This window comes from Oncorhynchus mykiss, chromosome 9 (genome assembly GCF_013265735.2).
Source record: "Oncorhynchus mykiss isolate Arlee chromosome 9, USDA_OmykA_1.1, whole genome shotgun sequence".
NCBI classification, from domain to species: Eukaryota; Metazoa; Chordata; class Actinopteri; order Salmoniformes; family Salmonidae; genus Oncorhynchus; species Oncorhynchus mykiss.
In genome coordinates, this window is record NC_048573.1 from 58,536,008 (window position 1) to 58,558,826 (window position 22,819).

The 22,819-nt window shown below is 45.0% G+C and overlaps 1 protein-coding gene across 4 annotated transcripts in view; it reads right to left on the bottom strand.

Moving 5' to 3' along the window:
- Window positions 1-22,819, bottom strand: part of LOC110532489 (IQ motif and Sec7 domain ArfGEF 2) — a 62,219-nt gene that overhangs the window by 5,241 nt on the left and 34,159 nt on the right. The window contains exons 1-13 of one of the 4 annotated variants that reach the window (XM_036988506.1): window positions 20,148-20,249; window positions 6,558-6,864; window positions 6,073-6,393; window positions 4,845-5,890; window positions 4,507-4,668; window positions 2,702-2,824; window positions 2,387-2,553; window positions 1,902-2,041; window positions 1,578-1,703; window positions 1,303-1,402; window positions 915-1,076; window positions 484-675; window positions 63-112 (exon numbers count right to left, since the gene is read on the bottom strand). In XM_036988506.1, coding sequence (XP_036844401.1) covers window positions 63-112; window positions 484-675; window positions 915-1,076; window positions 1,303-1,402; window positions 1,578-1,703; window positions 1,902-2,041; window positions 2,387-2,553; window positions 2,702-2,824; window positions 4,507-4,668; window positions 4,845-5,890; window positions 6,073-6,387 — 2,583 coding nt within the window. In that variant the 5' untranslated portion in view covers window positions 6,388-6,393; window positions 6,558-6,864; window positions 20,148-20,249. Of the gene's footprint in view, window positions 1-62; window positions 113-483; window positions 676-914; window positions 1,077-1,302; window positions 1,403-1,577; window positions 1,704-1,901; window positions 2,042-2,386; window positions 2,554-2,701; window positions 2,825-4,506; window positions 4,669-4,844; window positions 5,891-6,072; window positions 6,394-6,557; window positions 6,865-6,999; window positions 8,195-20,147; window positions 20,250-22,819 lie in introns of those variants that run through there. The other 3 variants (XM_036988503.1, XM_036988502.1, XM_036988507.1) reach the window with 3 other exon arrangements.

The following is a 22,819-nucleotide window of genomic DNA, read 5'->3' on the forward strand; positions in this document are numbered from 1 at the left end:
ATGCTTGAGTGGCAGGTATTAAAGGGGTAGGTGCACAATTCCGTTAGTCCATTCAGACTTACTTCCATGGTACTGTCGAGGGAGCCAACACTGTTACTGCGACCACGTTTCCCTGCACCCAGCCAGGAAGAGGCAGGTTGCGGAAGAGGGGAAATACAGTAACAGAATGTTTCCGAGTGAGCTTGCAGAGATGCAGCACATACTGTGTATTCATGTGCCAGAGGAAATAGAACACGATGCAACCAGGAAGCGAAGCAAGGAAAAATCTAAAGCAGTCCCATGGGTAGTGTACTCTCTCAGTGTCTAGACTATAGTGTCTGAAGAATTTCAGTTCATTCTTATAAAGAACCCAGTCAGCCAGAAGAAATAGCATATCTCTATCAACCAGCAGGATTAGTGAAAGTATTTTATTAGAAAAAGACACAATTTTCAAGAGGGAGTGGTTTGTGCGTGTGTGTGTGCGTGTGTGTGTGTGTGTCTCACCTCCGTCTGATAGGTCTCGGAGAGATGAGCTGAGTGCGGAGCGTTTCAGTCCCTCTCCCGCAGAGTAGTTGTCATCTAGACTGGGCCTTCCCAGGGTGCCGTTCACCACCTCACCCTTCACCCCCACTCCGCCTCCGACCAAGCCGGTCAGTAGGCCAGTCCTCATCACCCCTTTCTGCTTCTCCAACTCAGCTATGGATTGAAGGAGAGCGAGGGAGAGATCGAGAGAAAGAGAGAGAGAGATTGACAATATAAGTAGTTAAAAGCAATACTCCCACATCACTGCCTGTCTTCCTGTAATTCACTTACAGGTGGATAGGGTAAGATACAGGAAAGCAATAGCCACTCTGTTACTCCATCGCGCCACACACCGATACGCCCACACACAGCTGTAGTTCCCCATAATGACTAACAGGGGGAGGTGTACTCACACTCTACTCTGTACTTCTCCATCTCCTGCACCTCAGCTATACTCTCTCTCAGGTCACTGACAAAGCGGGTGCGGTCCTGCTGACTGGGAGCCATGAACACGATAAGGACCTTACTGTCCCCACCTAACACTGCTGAGGTCAGGCGGATACCGTGGAGGTAGTCTGGGTGATAAAAAACATAAAAACATAAAAACACAACATTTATTGTACGGCTGTTAACTTTATGACCTATGATGACAGGCATAGACATATAGATACACACACACAGAGTGAAGGGAGTGAAAGGGAATCCTAGTGTACAGAGGGGACAGTTAATGTAGTATCTAGATGGATGGTTGAGTTGTGTAAGGAATATGAGGAGCAGGCAGAGATGGGAACAGGGTCTCACAGGAGTTCTGGAACATGTGGACTTGCATCTCCACTAGAGGGAAGGACTGTCTGAAACTGTACGTCACAGAAGTCTTCTTCTTCTGGAAAATCTTAGTCACCTGAGGAAGCAAATGGAGAAGATATGGTTGTTTAGGTAGGGGAAAAGAGGGAATCACTCTTACATATTTCTATATTGTTTAGGATAGCCTGGTGGTCTCCAACTCTACATAGCCATAGTAGGGCGCTCTCATATAAATTCCCATTGTTATGAGGACGTGTTACAGGAAGCCTTACCACCAGCAGGTCATTGAACAGGAAGACCTCCCGTTGGTGAACTCCTGTCCTTTGGGGTCGGTTGGGGTCAGGCACCTCATAGAGCTGACAGCAGCATACCAGCCTGCGGTGTGGCAGAGACATCACCTACACAAAACACAAAAAGAAAACGAGTTTAGTATTACATCTCCTTATGGCTGAGCAGTAACACAAAGAATGTACTGGTATTACAGCTTGTCAAAGATGTAACACATTCCAACAACAGCTAGTACTATACAGCTCCTCGCAGGCTAAACAGGGAAATGACACGGGGCTACAGTTACATTTCAAGCCCAGACAACTCACAGGCTTTTTGCCTACTATGACTCTCTCCACTGCCTGCACTTGAGACACGTGGTCATCATTGGTCCTTAGCTCCCACTTCTGGATGCGCTGGTAGATCCCAACCAACAGATCCCTGGGAATGTCCTGGCCATTGTCCACTCCTAGAAGACATGCAGAGAAAGAGACAGGCTGTTATGTGTTCATGTATAAATGCCTATTTCAGTCTATTTCCTGCTGTATTATGGTGCTCATTTGATTAAAAGGCCCAAGATTTGCATTATCTGGGAGGTACGAGTCATGACCCAGAACTCATACAAGCCAAAAGGATTAGACAAACGCAGTGGCAATAGTCATAATTTATCACAGTACCCTGCTAATTTATAGTCTGGGTGACAGCCTGAGAATTGTATTTCTCCCAACACCAGGGGGAGCCATATGCTAAGTTTAATGTTACATGATTATTTTGTTTGTGCGCATGTGTATGGATGTGTTTGTTCCAACCGCACCTCTGAGGTTCTTGATGAAGTCCTCTATCTTCATCTTCCTCTCTGCCTTAACGTTAGGGCTGTACATATCCGTGTTGAGGAGGATGATGGCGAAGGCCAGGATGAAGATGGTGTCTGGGTTCTGGAACTGGCGGACCAGCGTTGGGTTACACACACAGTACCGCTGACTGGGAGAAAGAAGAATATGTTGTAAAATCTTAAGAGAGATTTCCAAAAACAACACACATTCTCTATCACTCTAACAACGTAGTAGAACCATGAGTTTGGCAAAGCAGGACTATTGTACACGTAAACAGGAATACACTGCAAACACACCTGAAAGCCTCTATGAGCCTCTCTACTTTCTGGGCTTCTCCTTGAACTCTGATCTGGGCCTGGAACTTCCTCAGAGCATCGTCCAGGTCCATCCCAGAGAAATCCATCTCGTCCACCACACAACTACAACACACACAGGACACACAGTCAACACTGTAACAGTAGCCTCCCCAAGGACTTTTTTAACCCCTCAGACATTCCTGAACTTGTGACCAGAAACAAGCTACCTGGGGGCAATATCAGAATATATTATCTAAAATCTGCAAAACTGAGATGGTTTTAAGCCCCATATATACAGTGCATTCGGAAAGTAGTCAGACCCTTCGACTTTCTCCACATTTTATTACGTTACAGCCTTATTCTAAAATTGATCAAATATTTTTTTTCCCCTCATCAATCTACACACAATACCCCATAATGTCAAAGCAAAAACAGTTTTTTGTTGTTGACATTTTTACAAATGTATTAAAAATAAAAAACAGAAATACTCTAGGGAAGGGTACCAAAAAATGTCTGCAGCATTGAAGGTCCCCATGAACACAGTGGCCTCTTTCATTCTTAAATGAAAGAAGTTTGGAACCACCAAGACTCTTCCTAGAGCTGGCCGCCCGGCCAAACTAAGTAATCGGGGGAGAAGGGCCTTGGTCAGGGAGGTGACCAAGAACCCCATGGTCAATCTGGCAGAGCTCCAGAGTTCCTCTGTGGAGATGGGAGAACCTTCCAGAAGGACAACCATCTCTGCAGCACTCCACCAATCAGGCCTTTATAGTAGAATGGCCAGACGGAAGCAACTCCTCAGTAAAAGGCACATGACAGCCCGCTTGGAGTTTGCCAAAAGGCACCTAAAGGACCACGAGAAACAAGATTCTCTGGTCTGATATACAGTAGCTAAGATTGAACTCTTTGACCTGAATGCAAAACTGGAGGAAACCTACGGTGAAGCATGGTGGTGGCAGCATCATGCTGTGGGAATGTTTTTCAGCGGCAGGGACTGGGAGACTAGTCAGGTTTGAGGAAAATATGAATTGAGCAAAATATAGAGAGATCCTTGATGAAAACCTGCTCCAGAAGGCTAAGGACATCAGACTGGGGTGAAGGTTCACCTTCCAACAGGGCAACGACCCTAAGCACACAACTAAGACAACGCAGGAGTGGCTTCGGGACAAGTCTCTGAATGTCCTTCAGTGGCCCAGCCAGAGCACGGACTTGAACCCGATTGAATATCTCTGCAGAGACCTGAAAATAGCTGTACAGCCTGACAGAGCTTGAGAGGCTCTGCATAGAAGAATGGGAGAAACTCCCCAAATACAGGTGTGCCAAGCTTGTAGTGTCATAGCCAAGAAGACTTGAGGCTGTAATCGCTGCCAAAGGTACTTAAACAAAGTACTGAGTAAAGGATCTGAGTAGTTATGTAAATGTAATATTTCAGTTTTAAATTTTTAATACATTTGCAAAAATGTCTAAAAACCTGTTTTTGCTTTGTCATTATGGGGTATTGTGTGTAGATTGATGAGGGAAAAAATATATATTCTAGAATAAGGCTGTAACATAACAAAATGTGGAAAAAGTTAAGGGGTCTGAATACTTTCAGAATGCACTGTATCAGTAAGAACCTTAACTACCAGTAATACCCTAAAATTAGGAAATATCACAGGATAAAAATTAAATTAAAGGATAGAATAGATTTATAGAAATGTATCCCCTCTAAATGAAGGATTTAGTAATCCCCTGTTATCCCGTAACTGTCTATTCCCATTCTGAATTATACCCCTCTACCTCTCTCCCTCCCTCATTCCCAGACTTACTCCAGTACGTCCTTGTTGAACTGTTTTTGCCGGTTACCAAGGAATTCTCCAATCATCTGTCTGCTCAGGCCCTTCCTCTCCAGGATGAAGCGAGCGATCCCAACCGGAGTGTCGGACACAAAGCCTCTCTCGATCAGGTACTGGATCCCTTTCTCTGGCTTCCTGAGAACCAGAGAGACCAATCAGAAAAGGACAAGTCACAACAAAGAGAACGACTCCCCTGACGCTATATCCTACTTGTCCTACTTTGAAGGTTTTACTTTCAATGATTGGGATACGTGGCTGTTTGTTTTATGTAGTTTATGTAGTAAAATATGAATGGATTGCAAATGTCTTACTTGTTGAATAGGTTGAGTCCGATGCGGTACTGGCGTCTTTGCACCACGTCGTTGTTAAATGGCGGTGAGTCCCAGCTGTGTCTACTCTCTCTCTGGTAGGTCTGCTTGCCCAGAGGGGGTAGGGGCTCCCTCAGGCTGTCCTGAGACGAGGAGCCAGAGCTGCAGTTCACCGTCTCGTTGGAGTTGGTGGTGGAGTTGAGAGAGTCGTTGTCCCCGTCAGACAGACAGGGCTGCTCTAGGCCACCAGGGGGCAGCGCAGCAGAGGAGGAGGAGGACAGGGGGGTGGTGGGGGGCTGCTGGGGGGAGGACGATGACGAGGGGGTGTCTGGGTACTGGTGGTGGTGAGGGTGGTGGTGATGGTGGTGTGCCACGTGATGGGGGATGTGAGTGGGCAAGGGGGGGCCCCGGCCAGGGGCCCGGGTCTGGCCCTGCGCTGCTGCTGTGGAGACAGGGCGGGGAGTGTTAGGAGAGTGTTTCAGGGTTCCCTGAGGAGAGCCTGCTCCTCCTGCTGGCTCCTGCTCATAGATCTGTCTGCTGAGGGAGCCACGGTCTGAACGGTCGCTAGTGTCCACGGAGCTGTCGCTGGGAGGCTCGATGGTGAGCAGGGGCAGGTGGGCGCCCCTTAGACGGTAGTCTCGACACTCCGTGCAGGGGGTGCTGCGACGGCTGTTACTACTACCCCCTCCCTCAGTATCCCTGCTGTCCTCACGGCCCCCCACGCCTCCCCTGGGGCCCCAGTACTCTGTGTCTGTGCTGCTGGGGGCCCGGTCCAGAGACAGGGGCGAGGAAGGCATGCAGTCATCCATGTATAGAGTGACATCACTGTAGGAGGTGGCTGTGCTGTCTCCGTGCATGCTGAGGCCTCCTCCACCTCCTCGAGATCTCTCACCCAGGCCTCTGCGGGATGAGGGGTTACTGCTGCTGCTCCACACACACTCCCCAAAGTCATCACTGATGCCTCCGCCCTCCCTGCTACCCTCTTGGGAGTCATCCCGCCCTCCACGGCAGGTCAGGGCGTCATCTATGGAGTCAGCCAGGGACTTTACCTGTACATGGTGAGAGGAAGCTCAGTACAGTTATTAGGTACAGATACTCAACCGGCAGTGTGACAAAACAAAGACTCAAACAGGAATAGAATTGAATAGAATCTCCAACTGAGGATTAATTTAACCAGCCACCCGATTCAACATATTACTGCTGTAGTTAAAGAACCAGCTGTCTGACTGACCTGTTTGGAGAAGGAGTCTTCTAGGTGTGTGTAGTCTCCTGTCCGCTCTGTGTCAGGTGAATGAGGAGGGCCGATACCCACACTGTGTGTGAAGTTTGTCTGTGTTCCGGTCCCCTGCTGCTGCGCCTGGCGGTCGTCAAATGAGTACTGCAGCCGCATGTTGGACAGGATGATGCGTCGTGTCATGCGGCTCTCGGACGCGGAGTTGCGGAGGCGCTCAAAGTTCTTGTTCATACGGTACTGGCGGAATGCCGTCTGGATGGTCCGGGCTGCTCTGCGGCTCACGAAGGAGCCACCGTACTTTCTCTCCAACATCTCCACCTGACAGAGGAGACAGAACAGGGGACAGAGCAGTTATAGACAGGGCTACCACAACCCTCACTGCCAGTAAAGTAACGCATGTTGTCATGCTTGTTCTTTCTCTTTCACAGTTCAAACCATAGTTTATGTACTCTAATCACACTTCAGGGCAGGCCTACATGTACCTTCTTGTCCTGTAGGTCTGTGGAGAGCTCATAGCTGTCAGAGAGACTGGCCTTGCACCTCTTGTTCTCCTCCTCCTCTTGCTTGCGGAGGGCCAGACTGGCAGGCTGATGACGTGTTCGCAGTGCCCAGGCAAGGCTGGCCGAGCTGGGAGGGGCCACACACGGAAGTCCCCGGGGGCCTGGAGGACCAGGACACCTGCTGATGTCACTGTAGCGCTCGGTGCCACGCAGGTACGCTGTGGTCTGGCTGTAAGGGCCGTCAATGTGGGGCCCTGGCGGCTCCACACATCGGGTTTCTGCTTCCACACTGGGTACAGAAGGATGAATGAGAGGGGAAAGGGCTTGATGAAAAGGGGACATACTTTACTGCAGTAATCCCCAGCCCCAAACCATCTCCAGTCCCAAACACAGTTGTATTGTCACTAACAGGTAAGTCACATACATGCAGAAATTAGACCGGCGTAGCAGGAAACTTCTCCTGCTGGATCTCATGATGGAAGAGGAACAAACTTACACACACACATTCACACACTCAAGTTGGAACTTTGTACTTAGCTTCTCACCACAACAAAGATCATAATTGACTCCAGCTATTCTAAATAGGTCACTTTATGTGCAGCAACCCTTTCAGTTACACCGATGGTAATAAAACAACATCAAAGCTACAGACTGGATTAGCATGACCCATTCCACCAAAACAATATTCCTTCCACTGGAGCTGACAGAATCATGTGAAGGTTCCTGCCTTGTGAACCAAAGTCCTGCAGGTGACAGGGTCTCTGCTCTTTCTCTCTCTCTCTTTACTCTCTCTCTCTGTCTCTTTCTTTCCTTCTTTCCAGGCCGGACAAACTCCCTGTGCTACTAATGTACTACTGCATTTCAGCACCCTTGTTCAGACATATCTCTCTCTCTCTCTCTCTATTTCTTTGCCTTTTTAGCAGCGAGTTTCTCTCTCTTTCTGTCTCACATTCTCTCTCTGACATACAAGAGAATAACAAGTATTTTCATATTAGGGCAGTCATTAGCCAGAAACACACTCCACTGCCACATGCCACTAACTCCATACCTGACCGGAAAGACCCAGTCTTTACAATAAGGTCACACGCATGGATGCACAGGACTGTACTTTTGACAAATACAGTAGATTATGAAACAAACACTTATACATATAAACATTCACTTCTCCCACTAGGCCTGTACAGTACTACAATACAATACAACATACGTGTCTGATGTAACCTACATAATGACCTACTGCACAAAATAACTAGAGATAGGCAACACATAGGCAAGTAGAAACAGAAACAGCCTCATATACAGTAAAGCCCAACAGTCTTCTGAGGCCTGATCTTCCAGGTAATCCAACACTATCCTGCTCTCTATCCCATGTAGCAACCGTCAGCCAGTCCAGTCAGCCAGTCAGTCAGTCAGGCAGTCAGTGAGTAACCATTTCACCACAGTCATATGCTCCTGCCTTGACTTCCTTCCCTTGCCACACCCCCTCTGTCCAGGCGCTGCCCTCTGGTTCTTTCTCCCTCCCTGAAGAAAACATAATGACAGAGCAGAGGCACAGGGAAACTAAAACTGGCAGTGTGCAAATGTATGTGGTAAAAGCTATATTCAGACTATGAGGCAGACAAACGTCATTGTAAAATACCTAAGTGGTTACAACACGTTCTGTAGGACTAGGGTACAACAATTTGGAAAGACATGTTCTTTCTCTTTTTGGTCCTCCCTTTTTCTTGTTTATCTCATTCTCTTCCCCTGAGAAGCAGTCATTTCCTGTGTTGGTGTGGAGCTGACAGAAAATATTTGACAGGAAGGAACACTTTGGAGGACTATGGAAACAGAACACCAATCATCCTTACACAGCCACAGTAGACACATTAGTTGAGGTTGAGAATACTATGTTATTTGTGCAATAGCAACAGAGTGTTGATGTTACAACACCTTAGTAATCAGAACATCAGAGGAGGGGAAGCTGTGTACCCACGTCAATGTGGTTTTTAACAGCATTTCCTGTACCAAGAAATACATGTTTTCTCTGATAAAGAGGGTGAAACAAGGCCACAATACTGTGAAAGGCTGTTTGAACACATGGGACCCTAGCATGTTATGTAATAACAACAGGAGTCACTCTGGAGCCAGATGTACAGCGATACATCTCTGACCACTGCTGGAAAGTCCACCTCACTGCAGCTCAGTTCAGATAAAGATTTCAGTTGGGGTGTTGATTTTGTTACTTGAGAAATGGTAGTGGCCAATAAGTGTTCATCAGTTACATTTGTACGATACTTCACATTGATGTACATTGTGTTTGGACCATTAGACGTACTGTATTGATGTACATCAAATCAAATTGTATTTGTCACATGCGCCGAATACAACAGGTGTATACGCTTACACTGAAATGCTTACTTACAAGCCCTTATCCAACAATGCTTTAAGAAGATAAGAAAAGTCCTCTACTGGCAGCTTCATTAAATAGTACCCACAAAACACTAGTCTCAGCGTCAACAGTGAAGAGGCGACTCTCCATGCAAATTCTAGCATGGAATAGCCTTCATTTCTCAGAACAATAATAGACTGATGAGTTTCAGAAGAAAGTATTTTGTTTCTGGCCATTTTGAGCCTGTAATCGAACCCACAAATGCTGATGCTCCAGATACTCAACTAGTCTAAAGGAGACCAGTTTTACTGCTTCTTTAATCAACACAACAGTTTTCAGCTGTGCTAACATAATTGCAAAAGGGTTTTCTAATGATCAATTAGCATTTTATATGATAAACTAGGATTAGCTAACACAATGTGCCATTGGTACACAGGAGTGTTGGTTGCTGATAATGGTTCTCTGTACGCAAATGTAGATATTCCAGAGAACAGAGAACAGTCTATGACTAGGGTGTCTGGAGTCTCGGACAATTTTTAGGGCCTTCCTCTGACACCGCATGATATAGAGGTCCTGGATGGCAGGAAGCCTGGCCCCAGTGATGTACTGGGCCATACGCACCACCCTCTGTAGTTCCTTGCGGTCGGAGGCCGAGCAGTTGCCATACCAGGCAGTGATGCAACCAGTAAGGATGCTCTCGATGGTGCAGCTGTAGAACCTTTTGAGGATCTGAGGACCCATGCCAAATCTTTTCAGTCTCTTGAGTAGGCTTTGTTGTGCCCTCTTCATGACTGTCTTAGTGTGTTTGAACCATGATAGTTTGTTGGTGGTGTGGACACCAAGAAATTTGAAGCTCTCAACCTGTTCCACTACAGCCCCGTCGATGGGAATGGTGGCGTGCTCAGTCCTTCTTTTCCGGTAGTCTACAATCATCTCCTTTGTCTTGATCACGTTGAGGGAGAGGTTGTTGTCCTGGCACCACACTGCCAGGTCTCTGACCTCCTCCTCCTCCTCCTCCCTATCTCATCGTTGTCGGTGATCAGATCTACCCCTGTGGTGTTTGAGTCGTGCCTGGCCATGCAGTCATGAGTGAACAGGGAGTACAGGAGGGGACTGAGCACACACCCCTAAGGGGCCCCCGTGTTGAGGATCAGCGTGGCGGATGTGTTGATCCCTACCCTTACGACCTGGGGGCGGCCTGTCAGGAAGTCCAGGATCCAGGTGCAGAGGGAGATGTTTAGTCTCAGGGTCCTTAGCTTAGTGATGAGCTTGAGGGCACTATGTTGTTGAACGCTGAGCTGTAGTCAATGAATAGCATTCTCACATAGGTGTTCCTTTTGTCCAGGTGGGAAAGGGCAGTGTGGAGTGCAATAGAGATTGCATCATCTGTGGATCTGTTGGGGCAGTATGCAAATTGGAGTGGGTCTAGGGTTTCTGGGATAATGGTGCTGATGTGAGCCATGACCAGCCTTTCAAGCACTTCATGGCTATAGATGTGAGTGCTATGCGTCAATAGTAATTTAGACAGGTTACCTTGTTGTTCTTGGACACAGGGACTATAGTGGTCAGCTTGAAACATGGTTGGTATTACAGACTCAGTCAGGGACAGGTTAAAAATGTCAGTGAAGACACTTGCCAGTTGGTCAGCGCATGCTTGGATTACACATCCTGGTAATCCATCTGGCCCTGCGGCCTTGTAAATGTTGACCTGTTTAAAGGTCTTACTCACATCAGCTATGGAGAGCATGATCACACAGTCGTCCTGGAACAGCTGGTGTTCTCATGCATGTTTCATTGTTACCTGCCTCAAAGCGAGCATAGAAGTAATTTAGCTCGTCTGGTAGGTCCTTATCACTGGGCAGCTCGTGTCTGTGCTTCCCTTTGTAGTCTGTAATCGTTTGCAAGCCCTGACACATCCATTGAGCGTCGGAGCCGGTGTAGTACGATTCAATCTTAGTCCTGGCTTTGCCTTTTTGATGGTTCGTCGGAGGGCATAGAGGGATTTCTTATAAGCTTCCGGGTTACAATCCCGCTCCTTGAACACAGCAGCTCTACCCTTTAGCTCAGTGCAGATGTTGCCTGTAATCCATGGCTTCTGGTTGGGGTATGTACTGTACGTAAGGTCACTGTGGGGATGACGTCATCGATGCACTTATTGATGAAGCCAGAGATTGATGTGGTGTCCTCCTCAATGTCATCGGAAGAATCCTGGAACATATTCCAGTCTGTGCTAGCAAAACAGTCCTGTAGCTTAGCATCTGCTTCATCTAACCACTTTCTTATTGACCGAGTCACTGGTGCTTCCTGCTTTAGTTTTTGCTTGTAAGCAGGAATCAGGAGGATAGAATTATGGTCAGATTTGCCAAATGGAGGGCAAGGGAGAGCTTTGTACTTATCTCTGTGTGTGGAGTAAAGGTGGTCTAGATTTTATTTTCCCCTGGTTGTACATTTAACATACTGATAGTAATTAGGTAAAACTGATTTTAGTTTCCCTGCATTAAAGTCCCTGGCTACTAGGAGCACCGCCTCTGGATCAGCGTTTTCCTGTTTGCTTATGGCCGGATAGAGCTCATTGAGTGTGGTCTTAGTGCCAGCATCGGTCTGCGGTGGTATATAGACAGCTACGAAAAATATAAACTCTCTTGGTAAATAGTGTGGTCTACAGTTTATCATGAAATACTCTACCTTAGTTGAGAAAAACCTTGAGACTTCGTGCACCCGCTGTTGTTTCCAAATATCCATAGGCCGTCACCCCTTGTCTTACTAGAGGCCGCTGTTCTATCCTGCCGAAAAAGCTTAAAACCAGCTAGCTGTATGTTATTCATGTCTTCGTTCATCCACGACTCGGTGAAACATAAGATATTACAGTTTTTAATGTCCCATTGGTAGGATATACGTGCTCGTAGTTCGTATATTTTATTATCTATTGACTGCACGTTGGCTAATAGGACCGATGGTAAAGGTAGATTACCCGCTCGGCAACGGATCCTTACAAGGCGCCCGGACCGTCGTCCATGATCTCTCCGTTTTTCCCTCCTGCAAATGACGGGGATGGCGGCCTCATTGTGTTTGAACTATAAGAGGTACTGTATTGATGTACCTTGTGTTTAAACTATAAGAGGTAATGTATCTAAAGTTATGTTAGAACTACAAGATGTTCTGTATTAATGTACCTTGTGTATAAAGACAACTTCCTTTTAGTCTATTTATGTTTAATCAGACTTCTCTAAGAATGTAATATTATTTAGCAGCTCTGTACAGATCTGAAGCTTTGTTGAAATCCACCCTCTACCTCAACATCTCCACTCTACTTAAAAATCTGATTTTTCCGGATGTATCATCATCTCTCACTCTAGCTTTTCTAATCCCTCTTTCTTTCTCTGCCCCCGCATCCTCACAAATGGAGAAACAGAGAAGGAGGAGGGGGTTGCATAGTGACGGTTGCCGTGAGACCTATGTGGGTGGGGAGGCAGTTGATGGGATGAGGAGCATAGTTGCCATGACGATGGATTGACCGTTAACATGGTTTAGGTGGGTGTAGATGCATTGTGGGCTGTGAGTGACGGACAGTCATCATAACCATAATGCTACAAGTGTGTGTTTCAACAAATCTTCTCAGTGTTTATACATACAGCACATAAATGTATAACACTGGGCAGACTACTGTAGTTAGAGACTAAACTCACACACCCAGTCTCTATTGCAGGTCTGTGTTCCCTTTTACTGTATAAATAGTCTGCGACTTACCGCAGTGCACCACGAAAACCAGTGCCCCTTTTATGGAGTGGAAAACATGGACAGTTTGGACACAGAAGTTGGTGACAAAGCCACACAGTTATACACCAAGATAGGGACACCACGCTGGCTGCCACATCACACAGGAGGGCACAGATGGCCTTTTCATGTCTGTCTCCCAGCCATATCTAAACATAGGTTACATAATATCACACATGAAAAAACAACCTAAGCTTTCTAGGCTACTGATGATAACTGTCTGAACATCCTCTTTCATTGTACTCCTCTCCTCATCTCAGCTCATACTCAAACCCAGGGCAGTTGCCATACCCTATTTAAAGACCAAAAATGTAAAAGTAGGCTACAAAAAACTAGACAAATCATTCCAATCCCGATTAAAATGCAAAGGCTGTTTAGCCTATTGGCTGGCTTTGGGAGAGTAACTGCCAGGCTGCACGCCCTTTTCTCATTTTAAGAAAGCAGAGAGCAGAGAAAGTGCCAGACAGTTTACTGCCTGAACGGTCAGCCGTTTAGGCAGTGCACCGATTGCTTTGAATTTGATGTTAACCTTTGAACTCGTCCTTGTAAACATGCCAACTGTTTTATGCAAGGATACTTTCACATTGATGTCGGCAAAGGCAGTGCATCCAATAGGCTAGTGTAAGATTATCTTCCCCTAAAGTAAGTTGAATTAAATTGGTCAAAATTAGCTTTAGAACTACTTGTGCCTATATATAAATAAATAAAATATTTCAAAATACAACGCCAGAAAGCAGCATGATATGGCCACAGAGTGTCATTAGGTTATTAAACAAATTAGCTGTGGATTGTTTTAAGCATGCAATTTGGGTAGTGTGCATGACAAATAGCCTACCAAATAGCTGATTGTTGAGTTGCAGCAGTCAGTGAAAAGCAGTTAAATAGGCCTAGGCCCAGGGGCGCAACTTTCACTCGGGACAGTCCCCCCTAAATTCTGAAATTGCATTTTTGTCCCCCCCATTTTATAATTGGAATGTGATACAAAACGAGACAACGGTGTGCCTTAGGACCATTTGGACGCCTCCGAGCAGTCGGGTAGGCTTTTTGGAGTGTTTACCCGACCCCACCCAAAAAGTGATGTCCCCCCACTTCTAAAACCAAAGTTGCAGTATGTCTCCAGTCATATTAAATGTAGTAGAATTGCATGAAATGTGTTTATAAAATGCCACATTTTTCCCATGCAAAGATAGGAGAAGAAATATCTCTCATTAGGCCTACTCTATGTCATGACACACTCAGGCATACATTGTTCAGAACTGTCTGTTTTGCTAACAGTGACTGAGTTATATTATTAGCCTAAATTATGACTATGCAATCTACTTATCACATTAAGAATAGCAGCCTATCTTACATTACTATGCAAATGGTGAAGAAAAAATTGCTTCCACAAACTTGAAACTCACATGGCTGCCTATGGATGAGAGCATTTGAAGTCGGCCCTGCTCTGTCTTGATAACTCCATGGGTGCTACAATATTTTCATGTTTTTCCCATGGTATAACTGTGTCTGTGTTTACATAATACACTTAGAAAACAACGGATGTGTGAGTAAAACGTTTGTTGTATAAATCATGAGGGTGGCCATAGCACAGATGACATCAGAGCCTCATGTCTGATGGATGAACCTCCTGTAGTCCTGTTACAGTGCTACTACTGACTGAGGCCGCCTGTGGTCCTACAGGTAGGTTACACTCATAAGGTCCCAACATAACTCTCTTCACCTCAGATTCATTTCGGATTAGAAACCGATGGGAGGCTTTCTGGGGGAACAGATGTGTGACACCGCAGGTGCTTTTGACAATATGTGATGAGAAGCAGAGAGGAGAGGAGGAGAGAAGTGAGTGGGGAAGAAATGTATTGTCTGCAGTGTGAAACACAGTGTCACCTCCTCGCTAGTTGGCCCCTGCTGCCTGTTCCATTGTGTCCCACCTTATTCATTATTGATGGGCAGCCTGTGTGTTGCAGAGGCAGGGCAGCAGCATATCTCATGGGTCCACAACAGGTCAGAGTGAATGGGACTTTAAAACCACATGAGCTCCCTGCCATCGATGAGAGACCATGATAGTTTATTGATCTGCACTGTGACTGACCACATGTCACTTTAACAGCCTCCTCTCACATGCCACCTCCTTTGTCTCCTCTGTCTCTGTCTGTCCTTCACCCCTCACTTGTCCCTCACCTCTTCCTTGTTCTGTCTCCACAATAGAGCCCACAGACAGACACCGGAGTTGAGAGTAACCCAAGCATTATGCTTCAGCAATAGTGATAGAATAAAACAATAATTTTCAAGACCCATCAAAGGAAAACACCACTGACCAGCCACCCAGAGAGAACAACAACAGACTTTAGTTTATGTAAGCTACACTGTATATACCAAAGTATGTGGACACCTCTTCAAATTAGTGGATTCAGGCTATTTCAGCTGACAGGTGTATAAACTTGAGCAGACAGCCATGCAACCTGACAGAGCTTGAGAGGATCTGCAGAGAAGAACTGGAGGAACTCTCCAAATACAGGTGTGCCAAGCTTGTAGCGACATACCCAAGAAGACTTGAGGCTGTAATGGCAGCCAAAGGTGCTTCAACAAAGTACTGAGTAAAGGGTCTGAACACTTATGTAAAAGTGATATTTCCATTTAAAAAATCCCAAAAACTGTTTTTGCTTTGTCATAATGGGGTTTTGTGTGTAGATTGATGAGGGAGAAAAACAATTGGATCAATTTTAGAATAAAGGCTGTAACGTAACAAAATGTGGAAAAGGTGTGAATACTTTCCAAATGTTTTATTTATTTTATCTTTATTTAACTAGGCAAGTCTTATTTTCAATGACGGCCTAGGAACACTGGGTTAACTGCCTGTTCAGGGGCAGGATGACAGATTTGTACCTTGTAATTTCAGCCACACCCGTTGCTGACAGGTGTATAGAAATGAGCACACCGCCATGCAATCTCCATAGACAAACATTGGCAGTAGAACGGCCTTTCTGAAGAGCTCAGTGACTTTCAACTTGGCATAGGATGCCACCTTTTCAACAAGTCAGTTCATCAAATATCTGCCCTGCTAGAGCTGCCACGGTCAACTGTATGTGCTGCTATTGTGAAGGAGAAACGTGTAGGAGCAACAACAACTCGGCCGCGAAGTGGAAGGCCATACAAGCTCACAGAACAGGACAACCAAGTGCTGAAGCGCGTAGTGTGTAAAAATCGTCTGTCCTCACTCACCAAACTGCCTTTGGAAGCAACGTCAGCACAATAACTGTTCGTCGGGAACTTCATGAAATTGATTTCCATGGCCGACCAGCTTCACTCAAGCCGAAGATCACCATGCACAATGCAAAGCGTTGGCTGGAGTGGTGTAAAGCTCGCTGCTATTGGACTCTGGAGCCGTGGAAACGCGTTCTCTGGAGTGATGAATCACGCTTCACCATCTGGAAGTCCGACGGACAAATCTGAGTTTGGTGGATGCCTGGAGAAGGCTACCTGCCCCAGTGTATAGTGCCAAATGCCAAAAGTTTGGTGGAGGACGAATAAAGGTCTGGGGCTGTTTTTCATGGCTCAGGCTCCTTAGTTCCAGTGAAGGGAAATCTTAACGCTACAGCATACAATGACATTCTAGACAATTCTGTGTTTCCAACTTTGTGGCAACAGTTTGGGGAAGGCCACATACTTATGGCAATGTTGTGTATGAACCATCACCGCAATTTGGTGATAATGTCACATCATCAAACAGCTATATTCTAGTAATGATGGAAACATAGATACAATCGCTCTTACTGTACATCATGTCTGTAACAGGAAATTAACACATTTACCCATGAGTTGAATAACTTTCATTGTAGAACTCAGAAGAAGTGAATACTGTGAGAGAACAAACAAATAATTCATCTGTCAGATTCCAGCATTCTCCTGCCTCCTACACTCCATCCACTAATTCAACTCCTCCATCTAACTGACTCTCTGAAAATCTCCAACATAAAACGTGTTCCCTCACAGACATTACTCACATACTGATATTGTACATACAGTTGAAGTCGGAAGTTTACATACACTTAGGTTGGAGTCATTAAAACTTGTTTTTCAACCACTCCACAACTTTCTTGTTAAGAAACTATAGTTTTGGAAAGTCGGTTAGGACATCTGCTTTGTGCATGACACAAGTAATTATTCCAAGAATTGTTTACTGACAGATTATTTCACTTATAATTATTCACTGTATCACAATTCCAGTGGGTCAGAAGTTTACATACAATAAGTTGACTGTGCCTTTAAACAGCTTGGAAAAGTCCAGAAAATGATGTCATGGAAGCTTCTGATAGGCTTATTGACATCATTTGAGTCAATTGGAGGTGTACCTGTGGATGTATTTCAAGGCCTACCTTCAAACTCAGTGCCTCTTTGCTTGACATCATGGGAAAATCAAAAGAAATCAGCCAAGACCTAAGAAAAAAATTGTAGACCTCCACAAGTCTGGTTCATCCTTGGGAGCAATTTCCAAACGTCTGAAGGTACCACGTTCACCTGTACAAACAATAGTATGCAAGTATAAACATCATGGGACCGTCATACCCCTCAGGAAGGAGACGCGTTCTCTCTCCTAGAGATGAACGTACTTTGGTGCGAAAGTGCAAATCAATCCCAGAACAACAGCAAAGGACCTTGACAAGATACTGGAGGAAACAGGTACAAAAGTATCTATATCCACAGTAAAAACAAGTCCTATATCGACATAACCTGAAAGGCCGCTCGGCAAGGAAGAAGCCACTGCTACAAAACCTGCCATAAAAAAGGCGTAATAACCAAACCCGGCAACAAATAACCAGGAAATAACCAGGAAACAGAGGGTTAAATACATGAACAAGTAATTGGGGAATGAAAACCAGGTGTGTAGCGAACAAAGACAAAACCATTGTAAAATGAAAGGTGGATCAGCGAAGACTAGAAGACCGGTGACGTCGACCTGCCGAACGCCGCCCGAACAAGGAGAAAGTCGTAACATGTATACACACTACTGTACCAAACGTTCAATGTTTCACTTTTCCCTCTCAATACAGAACATTTGAAAGGCTGTAAACCCTAATTCCCTCTTCTCTTTCTTTACTTTCAGCAACATTGGTCCAATTTCCTTACAACATACAGTAACTACATCATGCCTTGTGTGTGTGTGTGTGTATGTGTTTGCGATGGCAAAACAGGGACTGACATAACCCATCTGCTCTGGTCTCACCAAGTGCTCTCTTTAATTTTAACGACATACACTACGTCACAGTGTTACGTTCCCCAGTTTATGTGTTGTAGTTTGTGTATTTGCATGTGTTTATTTCAGGAAATGGCTTCCTGAAATCCCTCAAGCAGCTGATTGGTCGACTCCAGGGCTAATTGGAGAGCTGACCCCGCCCCCTCGTCAAGACACAGCTGTCTCCAATTACCCATTCCTTCAGAAGCTATATAAAAGCCAGTGTTCTGTGCAGGAGGGAGAGATTTTGCTGGGAGGTCATTGCAGAGATTTTGCTGGGAGGTCATTGCTGGGAGGTCATTGCTGGGAGGTCATTGCTGGGAGGTCATTGCTGGGAGGTCATTGCTGGGAGGTCATTGCTGGGAGGTCATTGCTGGGAGGTCATTGCAGAGATTTTGCTAGAGAGATTTTGCTGGGAGGTCATTGCTGAGAGTTGGTATGTTTGTTGCTCAGGTAGCGCTTATTTGATGTCCTTTGTTAGTTTGTTTGGGAAATTGTTTAATATCCTGTTTCATTTGTTCACAGGGGAGAAGGGGAAAGCACCTAGGGAGTGCTTAGGCAAGAGGCCTGCGGGCATACATATACCCGTAGTATATTCATTGTCTAGGCACAATAGGTAAGACCTGGGCGGACCATCCCCTGTATTTTGGTTAGGGCACCAGGCGGTGCTAAATTAGGTAAGTAGTGGGTAGGCAGGTAAGATAGGAGAGGGGGGAGGCTTAGATTTACTTTGCTTTGGTTCCGTCCAGCCCCTTTTCCCCATATTACCGTGTAAAGGAATAAAGTCCTTGTAAACGGTACCACATTCTGCCGGTTGTCATCCTTACTCGCACCTACAGTCCATACCTCTTTCACTTCACTGAGAGTTTAGTTGTAGCAGGGTGTTGCGTTCCCTCTTCATAGAGGCGTGTGTGTAACACAGGTAACGGCTATTCATTATCACACTCCTGCGTTTCACTCAATCTACTTCAATCTATAGACCGTGAACACGACAGGTCTGCTTTCATCACTACTGAATGTAACCTTTCACTGTCGCAAACATGAACTTACTGTAATGAACACTACCAATAACTGTCGTGTTGTTATTTCTCTATTTGGTTAGGTCAGGGTGTGATTTGGGGTGGGCATTCTATGTTTTCTATTTCTTTGTTTTTGGCCGAGTGTGGTTCCCAGTCAGAGGCAGCTGTCTATCATTGTCTCTGATTGGGAATCATACTTAGGCAGCCTTTTTCCCACCTGTGTTTTGTGTGTAGTTATTTTCTGTTTAGTATCTGTTTACCTGACAGAACTGTTTGCTTTTGTTTTGTTACTTTGAGTGTTTCTTTGATCAATAAAATCATGAACACTTTTCACGCTGCGCTTTGATCCACTCATTCCGATGAGAGCCGTTACAATAACCCTGATGTATCTTCACATCGCTACATATTTGTCGCCAAACCCACTGGCTCCAGGTCATCTATAAGTCTTTGCTAGGTAAAGCTCCGCCTTATCTCAGCTCACTGGTCACCATAGCAACACCCAACCTTGGCACGTGCTTCAGCAGGTATATTTTACTGGTCATCCCCAAAGACAACACCTCATTTAGCCGCCTTTCCTTCCAGTTCTCTGCTGCCAATGACTGGAACGAATTGCAAAAATCACTGAAGTTGGAGACTTATATCTCCCTCACTAATTCCAAGCATCGGCTGTCAGAGTAGCTGTACACAGCCCATCTGTAAATAGCTCATCCAACTGACTACCGACCTCATCCCCATATTTGTTTTTTTCTGCTCTTTTGCACACCAGTATTTCTACTTTGCTTTATCTTGGCCAGGTCGCAGTTGTAAATTAGAACTTCTTCTCAACTGGCCTACCTGGTTAAATAAAGGTGAAATAAAATATATATTTTTAAAAAATAGACACCATTGTGTACAGTTAACTGCCCATACACAGTCATGTTATCTATAGAAGCTGTTCAAATAGAAAGAAATACATCAAGGACATAGACTGGAGCTGAGTTAAACAGCCTTTGTAACACAGTAGGTCCAGCATAGGGACTCAGTCATACTGACTCAGTGAGCTCTATAATAAACACATACAGTGCACACACACAGGTTTTTACATACAATCCAATTGACAATCACTCATAACTTAGTTACAGCATGTCATCTCTGTTGCGCTGTACAGAAAGTTTGGCAGTGAAATCAAGAGTCCTTACCGTGCTGCTGCTGCAGTTAAAGAGAGGTCCCACACAGACTGGTGAAGCGCGATAACAAACACACACACACTTCACAAACACACACTCACATTCTCTCACTCGCCCTTCAGAGCAGCAAGGATATATTCTTTACAGTCTTTTGACAGCTCTGAACTTACTCACCCCGCCCAAACTCTCTCACACTCCCTCCCCCTGTTTCTTTCCTTCTCGCATTACCCAGCTGACTGACGGCCAGGCTTACACACTATTACACAGTGACAAATAGTACAAACACACCAGTCACAACAGAACAGCTAGGAGAGAAAGGGTCAGGGGGGGGGGTACCATTCAAATGGTACCAATGAATGGATGGAGTCAGGTCTATATAGCTTGATACCTGGTGTGTTATGTCACTTCATACTCCATTTCTGATTTAATGCACTACTATACCTTCATGAGTGTGTGGGTGTGTTCATGTGTAGGCCTAATGTGTGATTCAAGTAAAGAAAACAGGCATACATCATAAATACACACAGATATCATTTTCTATTGGTCACCAACATTTTATTGAAGATGCCCGTGCCCACAGTTACCGGTCGATTACTGTATGTGTCTCAGAGACACAGTTGAGAAGTACAGTAGGACAAATCTACCATTGAGATTATAATCACTGTGCCCTCTGCTGTCCCGAGGTCTACACTACAACTACATTTACAGTGGGAAATTATGATGGGTGTACATTAGGACCGTTTTTTAAAATTCTTCTCTGCACCAATTATGATATGTTTATTTCAGATCAAGATCAATGTCCTCTAACATTTCTAAACAAACAAAAACAAATACCAGGACATTCAACCAGTTGAAATAGCTTTTTTTTGTTCAATCTCATTGTGTGATGATAAGAACTAGCTTCTCACAGACTTTGGTGGCAGTGTAGTAGCTGCTGAACACAAATAATGACTAGGCTACTTTAAAACTGAGGAGACAGGTGTGAGATGAGCAGAGAAAAGCTAATGATCTCAGACAGTGAGCAAATAAGAGACAGAGATATACAGTATGTGAGGAAAACATGACAGTTCATGAACCTAACTACCACTGAGTTATACTTTCTGGTAAATCACTATCACAACAACTATCACAATGAGACTAAAATTTGCATGCAACCAAAGAAGGATAATTCCATTTAAATCCATCCAGACTGGGGCTCTGTCCAGTGTCATTCAACTGGAGTCCCTCATAGAGACTGAGAGTCTGACAGGTGATTGGCTGCTGTCCAGCTTGACTCCATGAGACCAATCAGCTGTCCAGCTTGATGCCAAGAGACCAATCAAAGTGCCGGGTTATCGTGATGAGGGGCTACTGCACCCTGAGGAGGGACAACAGAACTGATGGGATGCATCATCCTCACACTCCTCACTGAGGAACCAACGGGGATGGGTAAAGCGAGAGACAGACAGAGAGAGAGAGGGATGGAGTCAGGGTGATGGACAGACGGAAAGGGAGGTAGGGAAGGAGACATGGAAGTAGGGAGGGAGAGGAAGGAGAAAGACAAAAGATTCACAGAGAAACAGAGAAAACAGATAGCAAGAAAAAGAGAAAAAACATGAGATATAAATACATGACAAAAAGTTGATCAAAGCATACATTGGTGGAAATGATACTGAGAGAAGAGAGGAGCAGGAGGCTGTCGAAATGTTCCTGTCATATTCTAAATGTGTAAAAAGGAAACAATTTGAAGTAAATTTTCTGTGTCTATGTGTCAGCTGAAGCCAGAGGTCAGGATCATCATAGTAAAGCTAAGGGAGTGAATGTTATTTATAATATGTAACATAGAATGCCCACTCAGATCACATCCTGACCAACCAAAACATAGAAACATACAAAGCAAACTATGGTCAGGGTGTGACAATAGCGCACAGGGCTGCGGGTCAGAAGGTTGTGGTTTCGCAGACCACCAAAATATTTTTGAATACCACACATATTACTGAAATTACAGCCTACTCATTCAAGGGTTTTTCTTTATTTTTACTTTTTTCTACATTGTAGAATAATAGTGAAGACATCAAAACTATGGAATCATGTAGTAGCCAAAAAAGTGTTAAAAAAAATCTAAATATATTTTAGATTTTAGATTATTCAAAGTATCCACCCTTTGCCTACAGCTTTGCACACTCTGGCATTCTCTCAACCAGCTTCACCTGGAATGTTTATCCAACAGTCTTGAAGGAGTTCCCACATATGCGGAGCACTTGTTGGCTGCTTTTCCTTCACTCTGCGGTCCAACTCATCCCAAAACATCTCAATTGGGTTGAGGTCAGGTGATTGTGGAGGCCAGGTCATCTGATGCATTATGCCATCACTCTCCTTCTTGGTCAAATAGCCCTTACACAGCCTGAAGTTGTGTTGGGTCATTGTCCTGTTGAAAAACAAATTATAGTCCCACCAAGTGCAAACCAGATGGGATGACGTATCACTGCAGAATGCTGTGGTAGCCATGCTGGTTAAGTGTGCCTTGAACTCTAAGTAAATCACAGACAATATCACCAGCAAAGCACCCCCACACCATCACACCTCCTCCTCCATGCTTCAAGGTGGGAACCACGTATGCGGAGATCATCCGTTCACCTACTCTTCGTCTCACAAATTTTGACTCAGACAAAAGGACATATTTCCACCGGTCTAATGTCCATTGC